This window comes from Elephantulus edwardii, unplaced genomic scaffold (genome assembly GCF_000299155.1).
Source record: "Elephantulus edwardii isolate Elephantulus edwardi_28Jun2011 unplaced genomic scaffold, EleEdw1.0 scaffold00449, whole genome shotgun sequence".
NCBI lineage: Eukaryota > Metazoa > Chordata > Mammalia > Macroscelidea > Macroscelididae > Elephantulus > Elephantulus edwardii.
The window spans coordinates 672,597-698,567 of record NW_006400199.1 but is presented as its reverse complement, the minus strand read 5'-3'; the positions used below and the strand labels follow the sequence as shown (position 1 = coordinate 698,567).

The window sequence follows — 25,971 nt, the reverse complement described above, 5'->3', positions numbered from 1 at the left end:
ATATATCAAAATGCTAACAATTAGTGGTACTTGCAAATTTTATCTAAGTGTAAACTTGCTTCAAAATAATCTATGTAATCAGACTTATTATTCTCATCTTTACAAAATAAAATACATTTATAAAAGACAACCTTGAGGCTCTAACCAGGGCTTCAAATTGGTTCAAAAGGACTTGGGAACTGCTCTTGTAAACAAGGCTGTGTAAGCACTGTGTAGCAACCCAACCTGTTGTCTGTGTGACTCTGATCCAAGTAGGAAGTAAACAGCAGTGCTCACTCAAAGATGGTGGCGGACTGTACTGCTTTGAATGCGTGATTCTCCAGGGTCCTGCCAATAATGTTGTTCTCCAAATATTCCACTTCAGTCCTTCCTCCTGGAACTTTCAAGACCTTGATATGAGAGACAGCCACACACATTCAAAGTGAAACAGTTGGCCATCATATTTGAGCAGGGCACAGCTGTCTGCATCCTATTTGGGTCAAAATATCATGGATCACAGATTTGACTACTATGCATTTCATCCTTAGGATAACCCTTGCTGACAACAGCAATTACTAGACCATTCTGAACCAGTTTGAGACCCTTGTTCTAATATAAACACATCACTTTAATGAAACAATAATTTGGGATGAATCTAATAAGCTACCCCACTTTACCCATAATGCATATTATAGATGAGCCACTAATTCCATTCATTGCAAATTTTACTCTCTTTGCATCGATGGGTTGATATTCTTCCAATTTACATTCTTGGTGTGGCATCAGGGCTTCTACTGACTTTGTTGGTAGGTAGTGCTATTGGTGATTAAGCAAGATATCTAGAAGTCCATCACCAGACCCAAAGGCCGTGCAATAAGCATGACTTGAGCAATGTACTTAAGCAGAACTTGTCTGAATGCTTGTGAAATGGTGGCACAGCATACCAGAGGCAATGCCATTTAGAACATTAACTCAGTTGCTCATTTTCCACATGGGCTTAAACAATAATTATTGCATATGCACAGCCTTTTAAAAACTGGCAGAAAATATAAAACCTAAAGGCAGCCTAATATAAGAGCCTTTCATAAACTGCTCACTGGCTTACTCCACGGTTCTTCTTGTTCTTGTTTTGGCATAGGATGGATGGCCTGTTACTAAAGAAAATTTGGCAATGGATCTGACCAGCTTCATTTGCATTTATAGTCTTAAATAATCCTGCAACACTTTTGGCAACTCTACTGTTTCTGTGTGAAGCTCTCTTTTCCATTATCTGAGACATCTCTTCCACAATTTGTTTCTCTCTCTTCAAATCTCTTCATCCATGATTCCTGCCCTTCATATTTCTTTGAGAAATCATAAAAAAATAGAAGTTCTCTAATTCTGTCACCCCCATTTATTCCTCTTCCCTTTCTTACTTCCTTGTTTCATTGAAGGAATGAACTCCTCCATTTGATGGTAATTCCTCCACTTGTGCCCTGGAACCCATCTCATTTCATCGATTCCAAAACATTGCTCCTTTGGTTACACTATATGCAGTGGATCATTTCCATCAACATACAGACATGCTCTTATCTTCTCAACTCCATGTCCCCTTCCATTTCTCTGCTATCTGTAAGCCAAAATTTTCTTGAATTATCTCAACTCACAGCCTCTATTTCTTCATTTTCCCTTTTTTCTCTAAAATACACTGCGTTATCTTTTTCCATGATGTCATGGATTGAATTGTGTCCTTTAAAACTGTGTCAATCTGGCGAGGCCACAATTTTCAGTGGTTTGGCAATTGTATTATGATGTAATTTGGAAATTTTGTACTGACACAATGATCTGCTCCCATTCATGTGATGTGATGTAATCAGAGAATAAATTGTAAACGTTTCGAGCAGGATTTATTATTGTTGTTGTTGTTAGATGTTGTTGAATGGAGTATGACTCATAATAATCCAATGAAGACTGGCCTGAACTCTGCCATCCTCCTCATCTCTAACACACTAGAGTCCATTGCTGAAGTCACAGTGTCACTCCATCTCACTGGGGGTCTTCTTCTTCTTCACTGATCCTCACTCTTTCTAAGTATGATGTCCCTTTCCAAGGAATGGCCTCACCTAGCTAGCTACATGTCCAAAGTATGTGAGACAAAGCTTCACCATCTTTGCCTCCAAGAAGTACTCTGGCTGCACTTTTTCCAAGACTTATCTATTTATTCTTTTGAAAGTCCATAGGATATTCAGTATTTTTCTCCAGCACAACTCAAAGGAATCAATTCTTCTGTCATCCTTATGTACTGTCCAGCTCTCTGGACATAGCAGGTGATGGAGAAGACCATGCCCTGAATCATGTGCACCTTAGTCTTCAAACGGACATCATCGTTTTTCACCACTTTGTAGAGTTACCTGACAGCTGATTTGCCCAGTGCAATCAATATGCCTCCTTATTTCCTGATTACTGGTATCAAGGGCATTCAATGTTGACCCAAGCAGCCTTAATCGTTTCTCCATCTATCATAATGTTGACTGCTGGTTTTATGGTGAGGACTTTTGTTTTCTTGATGTTGAGATGTAATCCATATTGAAGGCTACAGTCCTTGATTATCAACAGTAAACATTTCATATCCTCCTCTCTTTCTGCAAACAAGGTTGTGTCATCTGTATAAAAGAGGTTGTTGATGAGTCTTCCTCCAAATCTGATGCCACATTCTTCTTCATAAAATCTTGCTTCATGAGTTATTTGCTCAGCAGACAGACTGAATAGGTATGGAGAAAGAATACAACACTGATGCATATACTTTCTGATTTAAATTTTTAAACTGTGATTTTCCTGAAGGCTTACAGAGAAGCTGGGTTTTCATTCATTCTTTGTTGCACATTTTCCTCTCTCCTCCTCCCTTCTTGACCGCCCTTAGAGCACGTTCTAATGCATCTCTTTTCTAGATTGTTGTCATACATGTTTAATCATACATTCCTTTCAGACAATTTTTTCCCCTTATCTGTTCCAATGCAGTGTTCATTATTTATCCACTCTTTTCCTATTCTCCCCTACACCTTTCATGTCAGTCCTATTTTATAACACCAGTGTTATGCAGTATTTGCCCTTTTGTGACTGAGATATTACACTCAGCATAATTTCTTCCAGGCTCACCTATGTCAAGCAGTGTTTAGAAGTTCATGATTTATCAATGCTGAATAATATTCCATTGTGTGAAATGTACCATGTTTTTTCTATCCATTCATTTGTTGATGGGCACTTGGTCTACTTTTATCTCTTTGCTATTGTGAATAATGCATCAATAAACATGAGTATGCAGACATCTGTTTGAGTAATGGCTCTGGTTTCTTTAGTGTATATTTCCAGTAGTGGAATTAAGGGTCAAATGGTATTTCTATTTCCAACTTTTTTGTGAAAGTGCCAGACTGCCTTCCATAGTGATTGTACCATTTAATATTCCCATCAGCAGTATATAAGAGTTCCAATCTCTCCATAACCTCACCAGTATTTGTCGTTTACTGCCCCGTGGAACTTTGCTATTGTTGGAGAGAGGTGACTGATCTGCACCACTTTGATAGCTAGGAATTTTGAACATTTCTTCATGTGTTTGTCATCAGAATTTCTTCTTTGGTAAAGTGTTTATTCATATCTTATTTTAGAATTGAGGTGTTTACCTTTTTTGTTGTTGTAGTACACCCTCCCTGATTTTAAACCATGCAGTGTTCCCTTGCTCCATTTGGATAGTACCTTCTCAATCTAGATACAGATTTCTCATGCACACAATTTAGTGGGCTGGATTCCCATTCTTCTCTATGTTGGCCATAATTTGTTAGGATTTATGTTGTCAAATGCCTTTGCACAGTCAATAAAACACAAATCAGAATAGGATATAACACTATTAAGATTACAATCCTGTTCCAATGGGTAGGGCATTTCCTTGGATGTAGACTGTATCACTTTTTATCTTAAAAGAGATAAAAGGAGAAGGAAGGGAGCAGGACAGAAAGATAAACCAGGAGCAAAGTGTATGGTTTGCACATGGTCTCAGCACTAAGAACCTCCTGGATCCAGGTAAAGATGGAAGCCAAGACATATGAAAATTTCTAGGGAATACTGGTCTCACAAACACTGACATGAGATAAAGACCTTCCCCAGAGTCAGAAGAGAGAAATTGTAAAATTGTCCTCCAGAGGTGACATCCTAAATCTGGACTTTGAGCTGCCTAAATTGTCAGAGAATAAATTTCTATTTGCAAAACCACTCAAGTGTGGTATTTCTGTTAAAGCAGCACTAAGTATCTCACACACTTGACAACCTTTCAAATGGTTCTTCAAAGTCAACAAAGACTTGTCTTCACTTTCATAAATCACAAAAGACGTTTCTCTATGCTCACTTCTCTCACTTAGCAATATATGACACACAACTATTCTTTCCTTAAGGTTTTTAAAAAAGATTTTCCCATATTTGTCTCCTTACGTACTGCCATGGCCTCTCACTATCTTCTACTGAATCCTCATTGTATATTGAGTTGCCAAATTGGCTGTTCCTTAGAGATCAGACAGCAGCCCTCTTTATTTCATTCACTCTCAAAGTGACGTACTATCCTTATGCTGCTCTTTCCTAAATTTACTTCTCTAGCCCAGGCCACTTCTCTGACATTCTGCCTCACATAAACAATGGTTAGATAAGTTTATTAATGTCTAAGAAAAGCTACACAGACTTAAATGTCTTTAAAAATTATTCCTAATTTCCTACACAAAACTTTTCTATTTCACTCCACTCAGCTGAAGTCTCTTCCATTCATTAATGAGAACAAATTCAAGTAACCTTGATGTTTCCCTTCAAAGATCTAAATGTAAGAGGTAAGACTCTTATAAATCAACATCAAAGTAAAAGTTCAAGATCTTGAATTAGGCAACAGAAAATAGAATTTCCTCCTCACTTAGTCCTGTCAAGTACAATCAAGGAACACTGACAACTAAAAACCAACAGTCACTAAATGCTGCTCTTACCATCCAAAAAAAAGGCAAACAGGCTCTCCTAACCAGTTCTACAGGTTAAAGGCCACACAAAACAGCAGAAAATGTTATAGATCATTTATTTTATAAGGGACTTCCCTATCTAGGATACATCGAAGACTCTTACAACACAATATGAAAAACTCATTTAAATGGGTAAAGGATGTATATATTTCCCCCAAATAAGCTATACACATTACTCATAAGCCCTTGAAAATATACTCAAAATTATCAGCCATCAGGTAAATACAAATCAAAACCACAATAATTTACCACTTCATACCCATTACACCTAAACCAAGCCTACAACCATTGAGCATATATCTACTCATGGTGGCCTTCCATCAGGTTTCTAAAGCTGCACATCTTTACAGGAGACTGACCCACCTTTCTCCTGTTGAGAGACTGGTAGATTCAAACTGTCAAACTTTTGGCTAGCAGTCCAACACGTAACACACTATGCCACCATAGCTCTTGCGCACTCCCTTACTGACTCTGCCTTTGAGTAGGTTCCCATTCACAGTGGACCTCCATCAGGTTTCTGAGCCTGTAAATCACAAAGCCTATCTTTCTACCACAGAGCTGCTGTTAGATTTGAACCACTGTCAATCCAGTCAACAGCACAGCTCACTCTGAGCTATGCTATCAAAGCTTGCCTTCACGTCTACAAGGATGAATATATATAAAGAGACAACAATATCAGGTGTTGGTAAAAATGTGGAGAAACTAGAACTTGCATACACTACTGTTAAAAATGGAAAATGGGGCATTCACTTTGGAAAATAGTCTGGAAGTTCCTTTCCTCAAAAGGTTAAACAAAGTTAAACATACTTACTATATAACTCAGCCATTCTACTCACAGGCATACGTTGTTGTGTGTTGTGTACTATGGAGTCAGAACTGATCCACAGCTGACCCTCCAGTGAATCTTTAGAGGCAGTTAATCACACAGGAGGAGAAGGCCTATCCTTCTACTGTGGAGCTGCTGGTGGCCTCGAACTCCATGCCTTCAGATTGCAGCACAACTTCTTGCCAACTAGACCACGAGAGCTCCCAATAGGTATATGAGAAATAAAAATATAAATCCACACAAAAGTTTTCATTCAGGTAATCATAGTAGCATCACTCATTGTTGTTGCTGTTGTGATGTGCCGTCGAATCAGAACTGGCTCGCAGCTGACTTTCCAGCAGGTTCAGAGAGGCTGTAAATCATACAGGAGGGGCCTGTCCAACTTCTTCTCATGGAGAAGCTGGATCCAAACCACCTGCTCTTGGCTTGGCAGCCCAACTTATTATCCACATTAACAGTAAAAAATATGGAAACAACTTAAATGTCCATTGATGACTGAATAAACAGAATGTAGACAAGTCAAACAATGGACACTCTTCAGCCATTAAAAGGAATGGAGTAAGCTACATGCCATAACAGAGGTAAAACTTGACAACATCATGTTAAGTGAAAGAAACCAGTCAAAAAGATACACATATAATATGATTTCTATTTACATTAAATGATCCAAATAGACACATTCCTAGAACAAAAAATATTGTTGCTTGCCATGGGATGGTGGTGCTGGAAAGCAATGGGGAGGGCGGTAACTGTTATGAAAATGTACTCAAATTTATGGTTATGGTTATGGTTATACAACTCTGTGAATGTACTACTATACATTTAATTACACACTTTCAAGAGGTAAAATTTTGAGTATGGTAATGATAGCTCAGTAAATCTGTTATTAAAAAGAAGGGAAAGACAGATGAATGAACCAACTATGCATCTTTCTTGGGCCTTCAAGTACACTTTGGATCCCAGTATTAACTTACTCCAATGCTCAGCAAGCAACTAGAAAGGACATGCACACCTACCTCAGCACATAAATATTTCTCCTCTACAGCAAATCAGGGAGCTCTGTTGGCTTAGTGGTAGGGAATTGAGTTAACAACCCAAAGGCGCATGGTTCAAATCCACCAGATGCTCTAAAGAAGAAATATGAGCAAATTCTTCCTGTTCTGTTTATAGCTTCTAAAAACCCACCAGAAGGTCAGCTATGAGTCCACTCTGACTCAACAGCTTTGAGTTTTAGGAGTTTTTTGAAAGCAAATCTTGGAAAAAAGAATAAAAATTTGAGTCTTGGAAAAACCGAAGAATACAGGCCAGAAGTGGGTCTGGAGCGAGCTCTGGAAGCCTAGTTGCAAGAAACTAAACTGTAGTCCTAAAGGCACATGTTTTGAGGCCACCAGCTGCTCTGTGGGAGAAGGATGGGCATTCTCCTTCCCTGCAATTAAGTGGCCTCTGAAAACCCTCCACAGGGTCAGCTATGGGTCAGTTCCAACTCTGTGGTACACAACAAGTGAGCCTGTATTAAGAAAGCTAGACTCCCTGTACTTCACAGAAGCAGTAGGAGACTCTCTCAGAAAGTTCCATTTACGGTTGAGGAAGACTTTCAATGAGAAGTACCAACACAGAGACCATAACAATAGATTTAGGTACAAAAAAGATTGTGAGGATAATATGGGATCAGGCAGAGCTTCAGTCTGTTGTATGAAGGGTAACAACCAGGGCAGGATGAAGGAAGGAGCCCTCCTGTGGCACAGCATTTAACTGGAGTTTTCAATCGCAAGATATTCCACAGGAGAAAGATCAGGCAGTCTGCTTCCAAAAGGATTTACAGCCTTGCAAACTGTATGAGCTAGTTTGACTCTGTCCTAAAGAGTCACTTGGAGTGTTTCACAAATTCTTGGTTGGAAGTGTTTGAATGACCTGTTCAATTTCTTTTCTTTCTTTTTTTTATTAATAAATCTGTTATAATTTTCTACTTCTGTCTGTATTGGTTTAGGCAACTTTCACTCAAATAAGACAAACAGACATATAAAGAATAAAAGGCTGCATCTTGTCATATGCCATCAAATCAGAATACACAACACATCTTTCTTGAGAATTCCAGAAAGTTGACCCTCCAGTTGACCCCTCAGCAGGTTTTCAGAGGCTGTAAAATGCACAGGAGGAGAGCGCCCGTCTTTCTTCTACAGAGAAGCTTGTGAATTCAAACCACATGGTTTTGGTTGATAACACAACTCCTTAACCACTAGGCCCCCAGAGCTTGTAATTGGCTTGACAGCATTGGGTTTGAATTTGGGAAGGTCATTTTGAATGTGTGTCTCCCGTCTTTGAGAAGAACTTCCTTTTGCTCTTCTGAGCTGTATCTCACTCAGGGTAAGTGTTAAGACCTGAATTCTTATCAATAATATCAACACCAGGGGGCACTGGTGACACTGTAGTTAGGTGCTTGGCTGCCAACAGAAAGGTCAACTATTTGAATATATCAGCTTCTCTGTCAGAAAAAGACACAGCAATGTGCTTCTGTAAAGATGATATCCTTGAAAATCCTGTGTGGCATTTCTACCCTGGCCTTTAGAATTGCTATGAGTTGAAAGTGACTTGACAACAGGTTTGGTTTGGTTTGGTTTTATACTACTAATACACTCATGAAAACTAGAAAATGAAACATTAAATAACGCATCACCTTAGTAACATAATTACCACTTTAAAAGTTTACAATCCTCAACATAATTATATTATTAATACAAGAAAGCCAAGAGCTACCAAATTTTGTTGGGATGAGTTTCAACAATCAGAGTTTAGCATTCTAGAGAAAAGAGGAATATATTTATAAAAAAAGCAAAAAGATGAAGTGCTCATAGCAAATATTTTTGATGGTGTTAGATCAAAAGTATTTGTTACAAGCGAGGAACACGTTGGGTAAAGCAGATAAGGAAGTGCAAAGGAAAAATTGACATTCCTGAAAGTATTTAAAAATAATTTCATTCTGTAATTAGAACTAGTATCATGAGGAAATTCCATGTTCTTATCTTTTGTCTGAAATAAAAATAACTTTACTGCATTCTCTCTGTATCACACGCTTTGTATTAAACCTCTGACGTATGTTACATCTCAGTTAGTTTTTATCTGCAACTTAAGTGGCTATGAAGATCTCTATGAAGATCTTCAAAGTCCTGCAGTGGCCCTGTTCAGGTCTGTAGCTATGACATTCTTCTAAGGTCTCCCTGTTCTGAGAGTTATGACGTTGTTATTGTTGAGTGCTATGGAGTGGATTCTGAGTCACAGTGACTACGTGTTGGCTGTTACCTGTACAGAAGCAGACTGGCAGGTCTTTCTCTCACAAAGCTCCAGCTTAAGTTTGAAGACCTACCAAACATTGTTTAGCTGCTGAGCGTTTATCCTTAATGCTACCATGTCTCCCAGAGGATTAGAACAGAGCTGTGATTTCTTTTAAGCCAAATGTCACAAATAATATAGATGCAAGTTTTTTTTTCAGTATAGTGGTTTTCTAGATTATTAATTAACCCAAATATTTACTGAGCACCTACTGGTTTCCAAAGCCCATTTCAGGGACTCAAACCACAGAAAGAAAATATGTATTTCCCATTCAAAACAATGCAGACAATAGTATGGAGAAGACAACTAGGAGGTCCCATTGGGCATAGTTCCATAATGCTGGTGAAGCTTAGAGAGGTTGGGTCTCATTAAAGAGGAGATCACACTTAAGTTGAACTTTAAAGGCTGTGCAAACAGTTAACCTGCTTCTCTACTCAGAGGTGCCTAAGTATAAAAATCTGGTATTCTGCTTCTCCCAAATCAGTCAATGAAGACACTATGGAGCTTTGTTCTATTCTGACATGCATGGGGATGCCCTGAGTCACAATCTGCTCCATGACAACTGGTTTAGAAGTTAGTAAAACAGCAGGGAAAGTATTTAGCCATAAGACCAACATGTGTAAGGGCAAAGAGATAGAAGAGCATGGCTCATTGGGGAGTAACAAATATGTGACGATGGTTGAAAGGCACAGTACAAAGGTAAAGAGAGGTGAGGAGGTGGCTGCAAATGCCAGGAGAATGTTCATGGGCAATGGACAAGGGTCATACTAATTAGAGTTCAGCCTGATGAGGATAAAAATGCATGGACAGAATGGAGCCAGCTAGTCCTCCACTCAATCCACACAGCATTCCACTATTATTGAATTTTTACCCAGCAGATCCAAATGCACATGCCCAGATTTCAATGACCTTCATACTTTGTCTCTACAAATGCACTGTATCCCTTAAAGCCTCTCTCCAAGGCTCTAGAGAGGCACAGACCCTGTGGGTCCCTGTTCTTCATTCTGCTCTCACCATCACAGACTACCTTGCTTTTGACCTCAGGTTGACCTGAACCCACCTATTTGCTCAGCTGTTCCTATTCAGAGTCACATTCTTTTTTTTTTTTTTTTTCAGAGTCACATTCTTAAGTGTGATTTTCAAGAACAGCAGAGGGCAGAAGACGTCCACAAATAGTTTGGACAGTAGTATCCCAGCCACATCAAATCCTAGACTGCCTTTGAGCAAGGGCTTCTCAGACATTAACATGCACAGAAAACCAAGAGCTCTGCTACATTACAGATTTTAATCAGCAGTTTGCCACAGGAACTCTGACGGCATAGTCCACAGGAAGCTGTGCTGATTATTCAAAAGCAGTGCCTCTCTGCTGGTTCAAATCCAGCTCCCCAAGAGAAAGATGGACAATTTCTTCCAGTGTGATTTATAGCTTCCGAAAACCCACTAGAGGGACAGCCAGGGGTAAGTTCCAACTCAATGCCAATGAGTGAGTGGGGGAGTGAGTGGTGGTGTCTAGATACGAATTTCTTTTTTTATTAATTTTATTTTTTTTAATAATTTTAATGAACATTTACAGAGAATTTGGATTTCCATTCATTCATTGCTGCACTTCTCTCCCTGCCCAGCCCTCTCCCCACCACCCCCCAGTTCACTCCTCTCTTTCGAAAGTAAAAGAAAGACTCCCTCCCTGGTACACAATCCCCCCGCACCCCTCCCACCGCCCCAAGTACATTCCACTAGGCAACCTTAATTGTGGACTCTTGTGATAACCATAATACCCTATTATACATCGCTTTTAAATTATTCAGTCCTTCATCTGTTTCAGTGCAGTATACACAATTTATCCAGTTTTTCTCAGTCTTACCCCAACACTGATATCAGTCCCATTCTACAACAGTGGCACCATGCAATATTTGTCCTTTTGCGACTGAGATATTTCACTCAGCATAATGTCCTCCAGGGTCACCCATTTTGAATAATATTGAATGAGTTCCTTGTTTTTCAATGCAGCGTAGTATTCCGTTGTGTGAATATATCACAGCTTCTCTACCCATTCGTTTGTTAATGGGAGATACGCATTTCTAAGTAAAGACTAGTTTTTTTAAATTTCCAGGAGTCACTCAGTGATACAAAAGGGCTCAGAGCTTGACTACTACTAATGAAAGCCTGGTCATTTGAACCTAAACAAATACCTCAGAAGAAAGTGCTGGCAATCTGCTTCCAAAACTATACAGCCTGAAGCAGTTCTACTCTGCAGCTCATTGGTCACCAGGAGTCTGCCTTGACTCTACAACTGGTTTCTTTTTGTTTTGGGGGTGGGGAAGGGCCATGAAGGGGTGATGGTATGCTGCTGACCTGAGACTCTTCATACCTTGAATTGTGAGGGACATGAACTGCACTTCTCAAACTTGAGCTGAAAGACCTGTTTTTAATATTTCTCTGATCTAGCATGGACAATAAAATATCAGCAAAATTTTATTTTTCAGAAATAACAAAAAACATGTAAAACATAAGCCTCAAATTTATATTATTAAGGACAAGAGGCATAATATTACCCTGTGAAATTAACATATATCAGTTGAGTGCTCCAACATTTCCTTCCATAAAAACAAATTAAACTGCAGAAACACAAGAAACTGCGGTATGCGCATAATCAGACTTAGCTAACCTCTTAGCACTAGGCTCTACAGACAAAGGAGGGAACATACTGGAAGAATGCAAAGAACTTTCTTGTAGTTTCATGAATGTGTTATTGTTAGGTGTTGTAGAGTTCACCACAATCACAATCCACAGCAACTCCATCAACAGCAGATGGAAACCTTGCCCTATGTTGTGCCATCCACATCATCTCTGATAACCTTAAGCCCATTCTTACAATCACTGTGTCAAACCATCTTGTTGAGAGTTTTCCTCTTTCATTGATTCTCTGTTTTTCCATGTATGATGTCTTTTTCCAAGGATTGGTCCTTCCTAACGTGTCCAAAATGAATATATTCTCTATTAAAGCGGTTTATGAGAAAGCCTTTGTGCACTTCCCCAGCAAGTGAACACCCACCTTGCCACTCTTCCCCGGAGATCCCCCAAGCCGGAGAGCTGCCGCATCTCCAGGGTCTTTAAGGCAGAATTAGTTCCGTAGCTAATGTTGTCCCGGGCCCGGATCTGCTCCTGGAGTACCTTGGCAGTATAAAAACACAAAAAGACAATGGACATGTTGTCACAAAAAGTATTTTTTTTAAGTTTTTCTCATTTTTCAAAGTAAGAGACTCCATTTTATTATTTCCTCAGAATTCACATATACAAAGAACCAGGGGGCCTAGAAAGAGAGGGTGAACTTAAAGGTCCTCACAAACTAAGTCCTTTTACTTTGCAGTGGAAATACTGAAATACTGTATGAAGGCTGAGCTGTCAAAGAAGCAAAGCCTAGACTGAGGCCCTGGACTCCAGATAGTAGCTCAGAGCTCTTTCTACAACTCCAGGCATTTAAAAAGTCATCATTTTCAGTAAATAATCCCTAAAGTTACTGCTGTTGTTATTGAGTCAATTTTGACTCAGTTCATGTAGGCCTAATTGTAAAGAGCTGTGCTGCCAACCCAAAGGCACAGTGTTCAAATCCACCAGCTGCTCCAAGGGAGAAAGATGAACTATTTCCTCCCAAGCAATTTACTGCCTCTGGAGGGTCAGCTATGGCTTGTTTCCAACTTCAGGGTACATAATAAGAACAGTAGACTTATACCACAGGGTTTTTGAGGTTATGACCTTCTCAAAGCAGCTCCTTAGGCCTTGTCTTCCAAGTCATCTCTGGGCGGGTTTGAACCACCAATCTTTCAGATAAAGAGTCAAGTATTAAACCATTTTCCCACCATGGAGTTTATCTTTCAATATAACTTTCCTAGCCATTGAATCTGACTTTGCCATGTAGATGGGTTGGGACATGGAAATAGGGTGTGTTAGTCTATTTAAAAGGAGATTGGTTAGTCTCACCATTAAATTAAATAGATTCAACATCAGAAAGAAAGAAAATCTCACCACCAAGAAAAGAGCAAGAAAGAGGACCTAAAGGACCAACAGCTATGGAAACCACAATGGAGAACCAAAGACCTGACATGAGACAGAGAACCAGAGACCTGATGTAAGATGGGACTTTGAGACTGCCACACCATTGGAACTGGAGTTAAGAGCCTTTGCCCAAGCTTATTGGACAACTAGGGTGAGGAGGGTCATAACTCACAGGACTGAAAACTTTGTAACACTGGTGTGTGTGTGTGTGCGTGTGTGTGTACCATCAAATCGGATCTGACTGGTACAGGAGGAGATTGTCCCTCCTTTTCCTGGCAGAGCATCTGGTGGATTTGAACCGTGCGCCTCTGGGATTGCAGTGCAGCTTCTTGCCACTAGTCCATCAGAGCTCCCCTACACCTTGCTCTTTTTTACAGCCACCCAGGACAATATATTAAGAACAAAAGGAAAAAGAGGAATCAGATAAATAGGTTTAAATTATGGTTCCTCTAGCTGTGTGATCCTGGGCAAATGTCCAAACTTCTCTGAGATACCATTTTTATCTCTAGAGATAAAAGATGAGGAAATAAAGCCAAAAATAGGTAGCTCCAGCCCATCAAGAAAGAAGTGGCCTGCATCTTTTTAGCCCCAGGCCTTTCCATAAGGAAACTCCTTAATACCAAGGAAGGCCAGCACACATGGAGATCTACAAGGAATATCTGGTCAACTGATACACACAAAAAAAGAAAGAAACATAAGAAAGGAAAGAAACATAAGGAAGGGAAGGGAGGGGAGGGAAAGGAAGGGGTGGGAAGGAAGGGAGGAGGGGAGGAAGGGAGGAAGGAAAGGAAGGAAAGGAAGGAAGGAAGGAAGGAAGGAAGGAAGGAAGGAAGGAAGGAAGGAAGGAAGGAAGGAAGGAAGGAAGGAAGGAATAGATTTCCCTCCACAGCTGACAGAGCAAGCCTTCTCCTAGAGCTGACACCTTAAAGTTGAACTTTTAGCCATTTATACTGAAAGAGAATACTTTTCAATTTGTTTGTATTGAATCTGCCATTCACTCCTGGCATCTCTGCTATAGCAGATAATTATATAGTTAGATAACTATGACAAAAGTTAATGAGGAAAGGACTTAGGCTGAGAAACATTGTTTAGCTAAGGGGACTTTCAGGTAGTGCATGCAGAAAGCACGTAGGCAGGCTAGGAGGATGTCTGGTGAGGGGGCAGGGAAAGAAGTTAACATCTATAATCCTTTAGAAGAGAAATACCCAAGGGAAAATATGAAAAGGGCATGCAAAAGAAAGTGAACAAAATGTACTTATTGATAAACTTGAAAACTCAGTGTCTCACAAGAAAGATAGAAAATGAAATCGGAATTTCTCAAAGATCAGGTGACCAAACATAAGCATAAGCATGGCCCTGTGGAGAGTACATCTCAGGGGATCTTCAAAGGGGGATGAAGATGTAAGGGCAAGTGGAACGTTTACTGAACATGTACTGTGTTTGCCTGGCACAGTGCTGCACGCTCCTATACACCAAATCCACACAGAGAGGTACTCTCTGGATCCTCAAGTCACAGCAGAGAAAAATGACACAAAGCGCCAAGATAGCGTGCCTGAAGTCATACAGGAAGTAAGTGGTCAACCAGGACTTAAGCCAGACCAGGTGGTTCCAGACTCTGGGCTCTTCTGAGAAAGAAGAGGAAAAGGAAGAAAACTGTTGTTGTTGTTGTCGTCGTCGTCGTTATTGTTGTCATTGTCGTTGTTATGTGCCATGACGTTGACTACAATTCATAGCAACCCTGTGAACATGAAACCTTAACCCTGCCCTATCATGTGCCATCCTCACCATCTGATGTACTTGGTCCCACTGTGTCAACCCATCTTGTTGAGAGCCCTCCTCTCTTTTGCTGACTCTCCATTTTTGTAAGCACGATGTCCTTTTCAAAAGACTGGCCCCTTCTAACATCATGCCCAACATATGTGAGATAAAGCTTCACCATTCTTGCCTCTAAGGAGCATGCTGGTTGCCCTTTCTCCAAGACATATCTGTTCTTTTGGCAGTCTATGAGATACTCAGTCCTCTTCTCCAACACAACAATTCAGAGACATCGATTCTTCCATCATTCTTATTCACTGTCCAACTTTCAGATGAATAGGAAGATACTAGAACACCAGAGGTCCTGGCTAGTAGTGCTGCTTAGCACAGGGTCAATGGTTTGAACGCACCAGCTATTCTTCAGGAGAAAGACAGATTTCTCTCATTGAAGGAATCTCAGAAACCCAAAGGAGGGTCTTTATGAGTTAGAATCGACTCCATGGCAGTAGGTGAAAGTGGTTGTTGTTATTACCTTCCATTGAGTGGGCCCCGTGTGTGTGGTCTAACTGTACTATGCACATTAAGTATGCTAACTCATTTAATTGTCAAGATCCTGTGAAGGAAATGCTACTATTTTACCATCATTTTGGAGATGGTGGACTGTAACTCAGAGTCACAGTTATTAAAAGACAGAGCTGGGATTTGAAGCTGGGGAGCCTGGCTCCACACACTGGCCTCAATTGCTACAGTGCACGCTGTAGTTTTTCTTGTGTCCCTTCACCTCACCCACTGTTTATAAGGCATTTTGCTGTGTTGGGTTCATTTCTCCTCCTATTTAGACAATCCGGTTTGATCTGGTTCCCATTCATCCCCTTCTCCCCTTGTTAACTGGGGAATACTCTTGGACCCTGGTTTTCATGAATGCTTATCTTCCCATTCTCAATACATAAGCACAACTTTTAAAATCACTAAAAAAAAAAATTCAAAATCATTGCCATCAAGTCAGAACACACTCATAGCTGACCCTCCAGCAGGTATTGGGGGGCTATATATTGTGTGTGAGGACACTGTTATCTTTGTTCTGAGGGAGCCACTGGGGATTTGAATTGTTAGAGAGACCTGGCCTTCAGATTCACAGCACATCTCCTTAAGGACTAGACCACCAGAGCTACTCTCAAAAATAAAAGACCTGGAGCTCTCGTGGCCTAGTGGCAAGGAGCTGTGCTGAAATCTCAAAGGCACATGGTTCAAATCCACCAGATGCTCCACTAGAGAAGGAGGGGTAATCGCCTCCTCTGCCAGTCGGATCCGACTCAATAGTACACAATAAGAAAAAAAATGGAAATAAAAAAAAAATCCCCAAAAACTTCCCTGACAGGTGGAGACTCTCTCACACCACCCCTGGCCTCCAAAGGTGAGTTTTCCATGCCGCTTACTTCCACCTTGGTTCTCCCTTTAACCACCGGGAATGATTTGGAAGGTTTTCACTTTCCTTTTCTCTCTTGTCCTCCTCCCCACTCTGACTAGGCTTTGCGAAAATAACTCGATACTTCTAGCTGGGCTATAATTAGAATTTTGCTTACAGAATGTCTCTTCTTTTTCAAGAAATTTTTTTCTCCTAATTATTTTGTTCAGCACTTCTGTTACAGAGCCCTGGCTGGCATTGATCAACACCGGCTGAAGTGAAGCTATATCTGTCCCTTTTTTCTAAGGATTATTGATTACTTGTGCTGCTGCTGCTTTTCTGTTTCCTCTATCTCTGTTCAGGTTCCTTTGGATTGTGAGTGGAGTCTTTTCTTTAGGATTTTTCTCACATCAGGCACCTACAAGAGAGCCCCTGACTGCAAGAGAGCCCCTGAATTCTAGCATGTGATAATGACCCTTCATTCACTCTCAAAAGTAGAAGACAAATTGATATGGTATGGCCACTCTAAAGAAAGATAAGGCAGTCTGCTCCCTCAAAGCCTTGGTCACCCTAGGATGCAGCCCCACTCTAGCCTATAGGGTCACTCTGAGTCAGAATTGACTCAAGGGCACATAACAATATAAGTTCTGAGTTAAAAGACATTTCTTCTCACTTGTCTATGAAGCTTCAGGGTTACTGATATGAAGTCTGATGCTTCTAGATAAGTGATCATTTCTTTTTCTTGCAAAACTTTCATCTTGGGAGCTTGGGGATTCTATCAGGGTATGCCTGATTGTTCTAAAGGCTCTGCTTGTTCTTCCTCCTGCCGGCATCTGGGTCACTAGATACAATGCACTCTTTCTCTGCTAATGAGAATACTTTCAGTGGGTGGTCCTAGGTGTACGGGAGCTTGTGAACTGGAGCTGTAGTCAGCCAGAGCAGAGAGAGCACATTCTGTCAGCAGGTGAGGTGCCAGGAGGAAGCGTCTCTGCTCAGCTCTCCGAGCTCAGAGGTGGCTGGGAACAAAGCCCATCTCCCTTCCTGCCTCTATCTCTCCTAAACCCGGGGGTCCAGGACTTTGCTCACAGCTTTCCTGGCAGGGTCTCTGTTGGACCCCTGAGCTACCTGCCTGGCTGCTTGTTCCATTGTTGAGGAAGGTCACCCTGGAATTGGGGCCACAGAAGTTGGTACAACAAACCTCCATCAGGTCATTTCCTACTGCACCAAGCCAGAAACTTCTTCTAAATTCAGCTCCATCTTTATCTCCATTTTAACTATTTCTTTCTAGAAATTTAGTGATTACTATTATACTGACATTTGACATCCAAATTTGCAAATGAATAGGAAAATTTTATTAGAGAAGATATAATGATGTTTATCATGATGGAGAAAAGACTGAATTTGTCAATGACTTCATCTTACTTGGATCCACAATCCACACCCTTGGTACCAGTAGTCAAGAAACCAAAAGATGTACTGCATTGCGGAAGTCTGCTGTCAAAGATCTCTCCAAAGATCAAAGGAGCAAAGATGTCAGTTTAAAGACAAGATGTGCCTGATTCAGGCCCCACAATCTTTTCAATCGCTATTATGCTGCTGAGAACTGGACAGTGAATAAGGATGACAGAAGAAAAATTGATGCCTTTGAGTTGTGCTGTTGGAGAAGAGTACTGAACATCCCAAGAACTAAAAGTGCAAACAGAGTGTTCCTTAGATGCAAGGATGGCAGAGTTTTGTCTCACATACTTTGGGTACGTTGTTAAGAGGGGCTATTCCTTGGAAAGGTAGGAGGGAAAAGTGAAGGGTCAGTAAAAGAAAGTAAAACCCTCATTAGATAGACAGACACTGTGACTGCAGCAATGGGCTCCAGTATGTCAGATGATAAGGATGGCACAATAGGGAAGGGCTCAGGTCTGCTGTTCAGAGGATTGTACTCAACTTCATGGCACCTAACAATATTTCTCAATTATTTTTCCTTCCTTTGTCCTTCCTGTATTTTGGGGGGGGGGGTTGGAAAGTATACCACATATACATCAGGATAACTTGTAAATTTTTTTAGGGACTTCAAACTTCATGGTAAAAAAGAGAAATATTGAATAGAAGTATATAGTATTTTCCTTATTAGAAATTTGATTGGGCCCACGGTGATAAAATTACAGTAATAGGAAAATGGATATTTTACTTAGAAGAATTTGGAACTGCAAGACCTATCTATTGTTTGCTGTAGTTTTCAGGTTTTTCTGAATGAACCTGCTCTATTAAGTGGAATGCAAACTAGTTATAATCACCTGTGAATGACAAAACATTAGTCATTGGAACACACTCTTGCAAGAAAACTTCAGATCTGACTAATCTGGTTCTGAAGCTCTCCCACTGATGGAAAGATGCTTGCTATCTCGTTCTCTCTCCTCTCTCTTGTGCTCCTTGAGATTAATAGAAAATATCAGTATCTTTTTTTCTTTTTTTTTTATTAAATTTTATTAGTTTTAATGAACATTTACAGGGATTTTGGGTTTTCATTCCTTCATTGCTGTACCATTCTCTCTACCCTCCTCCCCAGTTTGTTCTTCTTCCCCACCATCCGAATGTCTGTTTTAATTGTCCAATTGCCACAGACAAGTATCTTTATTTTTCATATAATGCTTCAAATGCTTGGACTTCTAAGGGCCACAAAAGGATCAGCCAGATAGTTTGTGAAACACACATATACCTGGGCCCCACCCTCAGAAAGCCAGAGTCAGGCGCCCAGGAGTGGGGACATTCAAGAAACATCCCCAAGGTGGTCCACAGACGATACCTTGACAACACTACATTATACACTAGAGTGATAACACTGACTGCTACCAATCTCATTTTATTTGAGTTGTTTCATAAGAAAATAAAACTTTTTTTTAAAAGGCATAAAATTATCAAACAAAGAGAATGAAAAGCAAAACTCACAGAAGAACTAAAAATACTTCGCCAGTACATTTTCTCAAAGGTTCCATCATATTAGTAAGCAAAGAAAGGTCCTCTATGGAAGAAGCAAATTTTTTTTAAACTTAAATACTTTCTGAAAGCATATTTAAAGAAAAACAACAAAAGGTCATGCCTGACATGGCATTTCTGGAAAGTGATCAACAAAGTATAAAAGGTTGAACAAGGATCTTTAACTTTTGACCCATGAACCCAAGTCTTTTGCATTAAGCTTGAGGGAAATAATCATAATAAGGATGAAAATTTATGTACAAAAAAGTCTTCATAGTATGATACATATAAGAGTATGAAATGATGTTTTCACTGAGTATGCTGCTATGCAACTACTACAAAAAAAAAAAAGGAAAGAAAGAGGTTCACAAAGAGCTTTTAAAGGCAAGGAAAATGTATACGATTTAATACAAACCAAAAAGGAAGAGTGTAAAATAAACAGAGTGATTTCCAGTTATGGATTAAGAGGCTTAAAAGAATACTAGCACTTTGCTTATCTCTAGGGTAGGACTGTGGTCCATTTGTTGTTTTTGTAGTTTTCACAACGGGCATATATTACTTACATAACCTGGAGGGAAAGAATTTATTTAAAAGGCTTAGAAATTAAGACTGAAAAGCCTATTTAACTTTCAGAATTCTTATGCAGATGAGTAAAGCATTATATTAGAAATGCTTTGAATAATGAAGAAGAAAAATAATACCTGAACCTTACACAAAATTCATGTTACTGAAAATTTATATGAAAACAAATGGAATCAGAGAAGTCTTTGGGAAATAACTTCTCCGTAAAGTCAATAATTATTTCCTGATTTGTCACGGAGGCCTAGTGGTAAGGAGTTACGCTGATAACCCAAAGGCGTGTTGTTCCAATCTACCAGCTGCTCCAGGGGAGAAAGATAGGCAATCATGCAATGTACTGTCTTTGAAAACTCACTGGAGGGTCAGCTATGGGTTGGTTCTGACTTGAAAGTACGTTAACAACAACAATGTGTCATAGTGGAACAACTGATCATTCAACAGGCTTATGCGAATAACTGGAGACCTTTAAGTACCAGTAGTTCTTTACTGTTGTCAATTTAGTGCAAGAAATATACTTCACTCCATGCCTACTAAGTGCTGTGCACCAAACCTGCCTGCACAAAGGGGAATGAAAGCAGGAAAGAAACAGACCACGGAAGTGCATGGTTCAAACAAGCAGAGAAGATATCAGCAACTCAGCAGTCAAATGCTCTACCACTGAGCTATACACCCCCAACTTTGGAAAAATTAGGTCCTCCAAGTCTTTATTTATTTTATGACACAATCTATTTTTAAAGACCCTCCTTTCCCAAAGACAAAGTTTCTGATTGCCTGTAACAATTTGCATCCATCTAAAAATGGAAAGTTTGATGATTCAAGTCCACCCAGCAGAGCCTTTGAAGAAAGATCTATTGATGTCCACCATAAAGATGGTGGCCAAGAAAAACCTATTGAGCTCAGGTACACTCTGAGTTGGAACTGATTTGATGTGTTTTATTTTTCCCCTTTAAAGGAAGCATAGTAACAGGAGACTTTGTCCCCTAGAAGACTCACTATGCTGAATAATCCTTGTTTAAGCAAAGGTGATAATAGTCCATGTCCCTAGAACCTCTAAACTAGACATGCTGTCTTCTGGGAATGAAAAGGGAAGATGTAGCTCTCCATTTTTTCCAGCTGTTAACAGATTTGTGTGATTTTGAAAGTGAAAATGTGACTATCTCTAGAGAAGGCCCATCCACAGCAAAGCAGGGCCTTACTGGGTGATACCGCATTGATTCCCATCTTTTTACCTCCACACCTGGATTTAAACTCTTCTGAGCTCCAGATTCATACTAAATTGACTTCTTGGCGATTCCAACTGGATATCTGAGGAGCCTTAAAACTCTCCAACTTTACAACAGAAGTGACCCTAACTCCAATATCCAGGAAGTTCTGATAGCATTCCATCTACCAATTCCTCCCGACCTCCTACCATGATGACCCCATCCCAGCTATGGCTGCCTTCCTCCTGAACTGCAGCAGGAACCCCCAGTGCACTCTCCCAGCTCCCACTGCTGCTCCCCTAATCCCTTCTGAAGGACCAATCAGTCTGCAAGCACCACAAGAGCAAGGGTTTTCACCCTGCTAGTTTGTGTTGAATTCCCCCCGTCTCTCCCCCCCACAAATATATCCCTAGCAATAAGATTATAAATAAGATATTTAAAATCTTTTGCTTAAAACTAAGCAATGGCTTCTTATTGCCCAACTCCAAAATGCTATGTAAAATGTCAATGTTTATGATCTGACCCCTCCAAGTCCATCAGCTCACAAGGCTCCAAGTCCATCAGCCCTCATTCTGTTCTTCAAACACACCAAGCTCCTCCTGCTGATAGTCTTTGAAACTGTAGTTCCTTTCTTCTAGAAAGTTCTCCACCCTGGGCATGCCACCTTGGTGTGGCTGGTTTCTTCTTGTCATTCCAGATTCTGTATATGTCACACCAATGCCTCAGTACCATTTCTAAAATAATCCCCTAATCATTCCTCATCACATTATCTTCCTGACTTCAGAGCACCTGCTTAGTCAGCTGACATTACCTTGGTTCCTAAGCCTTTATTGCCTATCTACCCTCACCAGACTGTAGGACAGGCCTGAGAGTGGGATCATGTATATCTGGGCCACTGCTGTAGCCCTAATGTTTTTAACATCTGGCTCCCAATGGATAACAAAGTAACTTACTAAATCATTTAGTTCCATGTTCCAAGATCTATTCTTTCATGTTGAAGGCCCAGAGATGATTTCTAGCTAGTGCCTGATTGTGTGGATCATAACAAGCTGTGGCTGACTCTGAGAAGAATGGGAATCCCAGAACATTTAATCATGCTAATGCGAAACCTATACTTGGACCAAGAGGCAGTTGTCAGAGCAGGGCAACACTGCATGGTTCAAAATTGGGAAGGGTGTACGCCAGGGATGTGTCCTGTCTCCATACCTTTTCAATCTGTATAGAGAGCAGGTTATCCGAGAGGCTGGGCTCTATAAGGAGAAGCGTGGCGTTAGGATTGGTGGAAGATCTATCAACAATCTGCATTATGCAGATGGCACAACCCTGCTCGCTGAAACTGAGGAGGACCTCATGCACTTAGTACAGAGGGTCAGGGACTGCAGCCTTCACTATGGACTGAGGCTCAATGTCAAGAAGACAAAGATTCTCACCACTGGACCAATCGGTAGCATCAGGATGCATGGTGAAGAGATTGAGATTGTTCACAGCTTCAGTTTGCTCGGCTCCACGGTCAACACTCTTGGCACCAGCAGCCAGGAAATCAAAAAACATATTGCAATGGGAAAGTCTGCTGTTAGGGACCTCTCTAAAGTACTCAAGAGCAATGGTGTCTCTCTGGAGACTAAGGTGTGCCTGATACAGGCCATGGTTTTTGCAATCACTTGTTATGCATCAGAGTTGGACAATGACTAGGGAGGATAGAAGGAGAATTGACGCCTTTGAGCTGTGGTGCTGGAGAAGAGTATTGAATGTACCATGGACTGCCAAGAAAACAAACAGATTCATCCTGGAGAGGGTTAAACCAGGCTACTCCTTGGAGGCAAGGATTCTGGGGCTTTGTCTGACACATTTTGGACATGTTGTAAGGAGAGACAGGTCCTTGGAGAGGGACATCATGCTTGGTAGGGTGGAGGGACAGCGCAGGAGGGGAAGACCCTCTATGAGGTGGATTGATTCAGTGACTGGGGTAATGGGGATGGGAGTGTAAGAGGCAATGAGATTGGCACAGGATAGAGCAGGGTTTAGGGCTGTTGTACATAGGGTCGCTATGAGTCGCAAACGACTCTACAGCACATAACAACAACAACAACGGTGCCTCAAAGTGACCAAGTCCTCAAAGACAGACTTAGAAAAAATTCAATTTCATTGCTAGTAAGTTGGCTCTGACTCATGGTTACCCATCACTGGGGTTCTGAGGCTGTAGATCATAATGAGAGGAGACTTCCCATCTTTCTTCCAGAGAGCCACTGGTTGATTTTAACTTCAGGAGATGTGGACCTTTGGGTTAGTAATACAATTGGCTATGGGTTATGCCACCTGAGCTCAAAGACAGACTTCAATAAGCTAAAATGTACTGGAGACAGAAGTAAGACACCAAAGTCCCAATGTATTCATCTAGATTGAACCCCTCAACTGACTGTGCTCTCCCTCTCAGGTTGAGTTACATGTCACAATTAGAAGACTGGCCTAGAGTAAAACCAAAATTAATGTTGTTTCATTTAACCAAAGTCCTTCTCGTGACACGCTTGTTCCAACAGCACCAGATCATTCAGCTGCAGTTGCAATTTCTTTTTAAGCAAAATACATGAAGTCTATCCAGTAGCCAAGACTCTCCTCAGTAGGAAATGCTGGGTCCACAATAAGTCCAGTTGGAGATGCTAATTAAGCCCAACTTTGTGCTCATCTCTGAGTTGAGAAAATGCTTCAGAAGACCATTTGGAAATTATTAAACTAACAAACATATAATGCACTCAATTAGATTAGAGATTGCTATAGTTTCCCATCACCCAACCAGGACAAAGTCAACACCCCAATCAAGTAGGCTATGGTAAAGTTTCAGCACACAGAAACCAGGAGGTACTAACCAGCCAGGAACAGATGCTACTGCCTGATTTCCTAAAGGAGAATGAAATACCATTAAAGCCCTAATGGAACTCAGGGGTCCAACCCCTTCCCCAAACCACCAAAATGTCATGGAAGGGAAAGCTCACCACCATGAGAAGGGCCATGGACCACTTACCAGGACATGGTTTCTAGGGACTGATAACAGCCTAAATTGAAAATAGTATGGATAATCTACACATGTATAATTCAGAGTTCACTACATTACCTCTTTTAAATTTATAATGATGATCCTAATTTGTGAAAAGTTTCTGCGAAATAAATAATTGATAACATACTTCATATCATAAATTTCTAATGGAGAAGGGGATGCATTTAAAACAAGAGAGCACTTCATCCAACATTTAACAAGCACCTATTGCATACTAGAGTCATCACTGTTTTAATAGGAATCTGCTGACATGAAATGGCAGTAATTACAGCATTCATGGAAGGGACAAGAAGCCTGGAGCCTTCGATCTTGAAACAACTCATGAGTCCCTACTGTGTGTTGGACATTGTGGTTGACACTAAAGACAGAAAAACAAAAAGTGACAAAAAGTCACTGTGGTGACTTATGTGTGACAGTGATACTGGAGGCTCTGCCACCAATACTTCACAGGAGCAGATAACCCTTCGTAGAGATGTTTTAACAGAGCTTCTGGACAAAGAAGACTAAGAAGAAGGATTTGACAGCTTACTAAAAAACTGGCCAGGGAAAACAATACAAATAGTAGAGAATATTGTCTGATACATTGTTGGAAGACGAGCCTCTCAGTTTAGAAGGAACTCAAAATACAACTGGGGATGAGCTACTTCTTCAAAACTGAGCTGAATCAATGGATTATGGACCTTAATCACATGGATGATATGACATGAGTCAAAATAAGAATTTTCTGTTGTTGTTGTTGTTGTTGTTGTTAGGTGCCACTGAGTCAAGTACAACTCACAGGAACCCTAGGATCCTAGGAATCCAGGAACAACAAATGTGAAATCATCCTATCCTATGCCAACCCCACAATCCCTGACACACTCAGGCCCACTGCCGCAGTCACCGTGTCAATCCATCTCCTCGAGGGTCTTCCTTTCTTTTGCTTACCCTTTATATTTCTAAGCATGATGTCCCTCTCCAAGGAACAGCCTCTCCTAGGAACATGCCCAAAGTATGTGAGATGAAGCTGTGTCATCCTTGCCTCCAAGGAATATTCTAGCTATACACTCTCCAAGACGCATATCTGTTTGTTCTTTTGGTAGTCCATGGAAAGTATCCAATAAATAATAAAAATGTCGAATATACAAAGTATGAATCCAGGAGAACAGAGAGTTATGAAAACTGAAACAGTATATGTAAAGATCAGTATTCTATAAAGAAAAGCATAAAAACAATTAGTCCCAAGAACAAAAGGAACATGTGAACATCACCATCCATAAATATGAGACCAAAAGACCTAAATGGTGCCTGGTTACCACTACTGACTGCTCTAAAAAGGATCACAGTAGAAGATCTAGGAAATATTTGTCCAAAGATAAAGCTCAGAAGGTAGGAAGGGGTAGGCTAGAAGTATTAGTAGAAACAAGAATCACAGGGAAGAAGGAGAAAGAATGCAGTTAAGATATATAGCTCTAGAAACCCAATGGAGGGTCTCTATGATTTTAAATTTACTTGATGGCAATGAGTGCATGAATAAAAGCATTAGTGAGCTGAACTGCACTGATCATACCATATACTACCACAGGAATTATACTAGGAATGACAAATTAAAAAAGACTTATGTAGCATTCACTGTCAAAAAGAACATTTCACAAACTATCTTGAAATATAATGCTGCTAGTGATAGAATATTATCTATATGCCTACAAAGAATATCAGTTAATATGACCATTATTAAAATTCATATACCAACCACTATGCCTTCAATGCAGCTTTCACTTCCTCCTTCATTGCTATTGGCTTCTGTTCATTTGGGACTTCCC

At 40.4% G+C, this 25,971-nt stretch overlaps 1 protein-coding gene across 1 annotated transcript in view; it reads right to left on the bottom strand.

Annotated features, from left to right (window-relative positions):
* The window catches only part of FAM81A (family with sequence similarity 81, member A), a 122,271-nt gene that overhangs the window by 85,479 nt on the left and 10,821 nt on the right, over positions 1–25,971 (bottom strand). Inside the window, exon 3 of the mRNA XM_006902784.1 lies at positions 12,209–12,327. Within this exon, the coding sequence (XP_006902846.1) occupies positions 12,209–12,327 (119 nt within the window). The remainder of the gene's footprint in view (positions 1–12,208; positions 12,328–25,971) is intronic.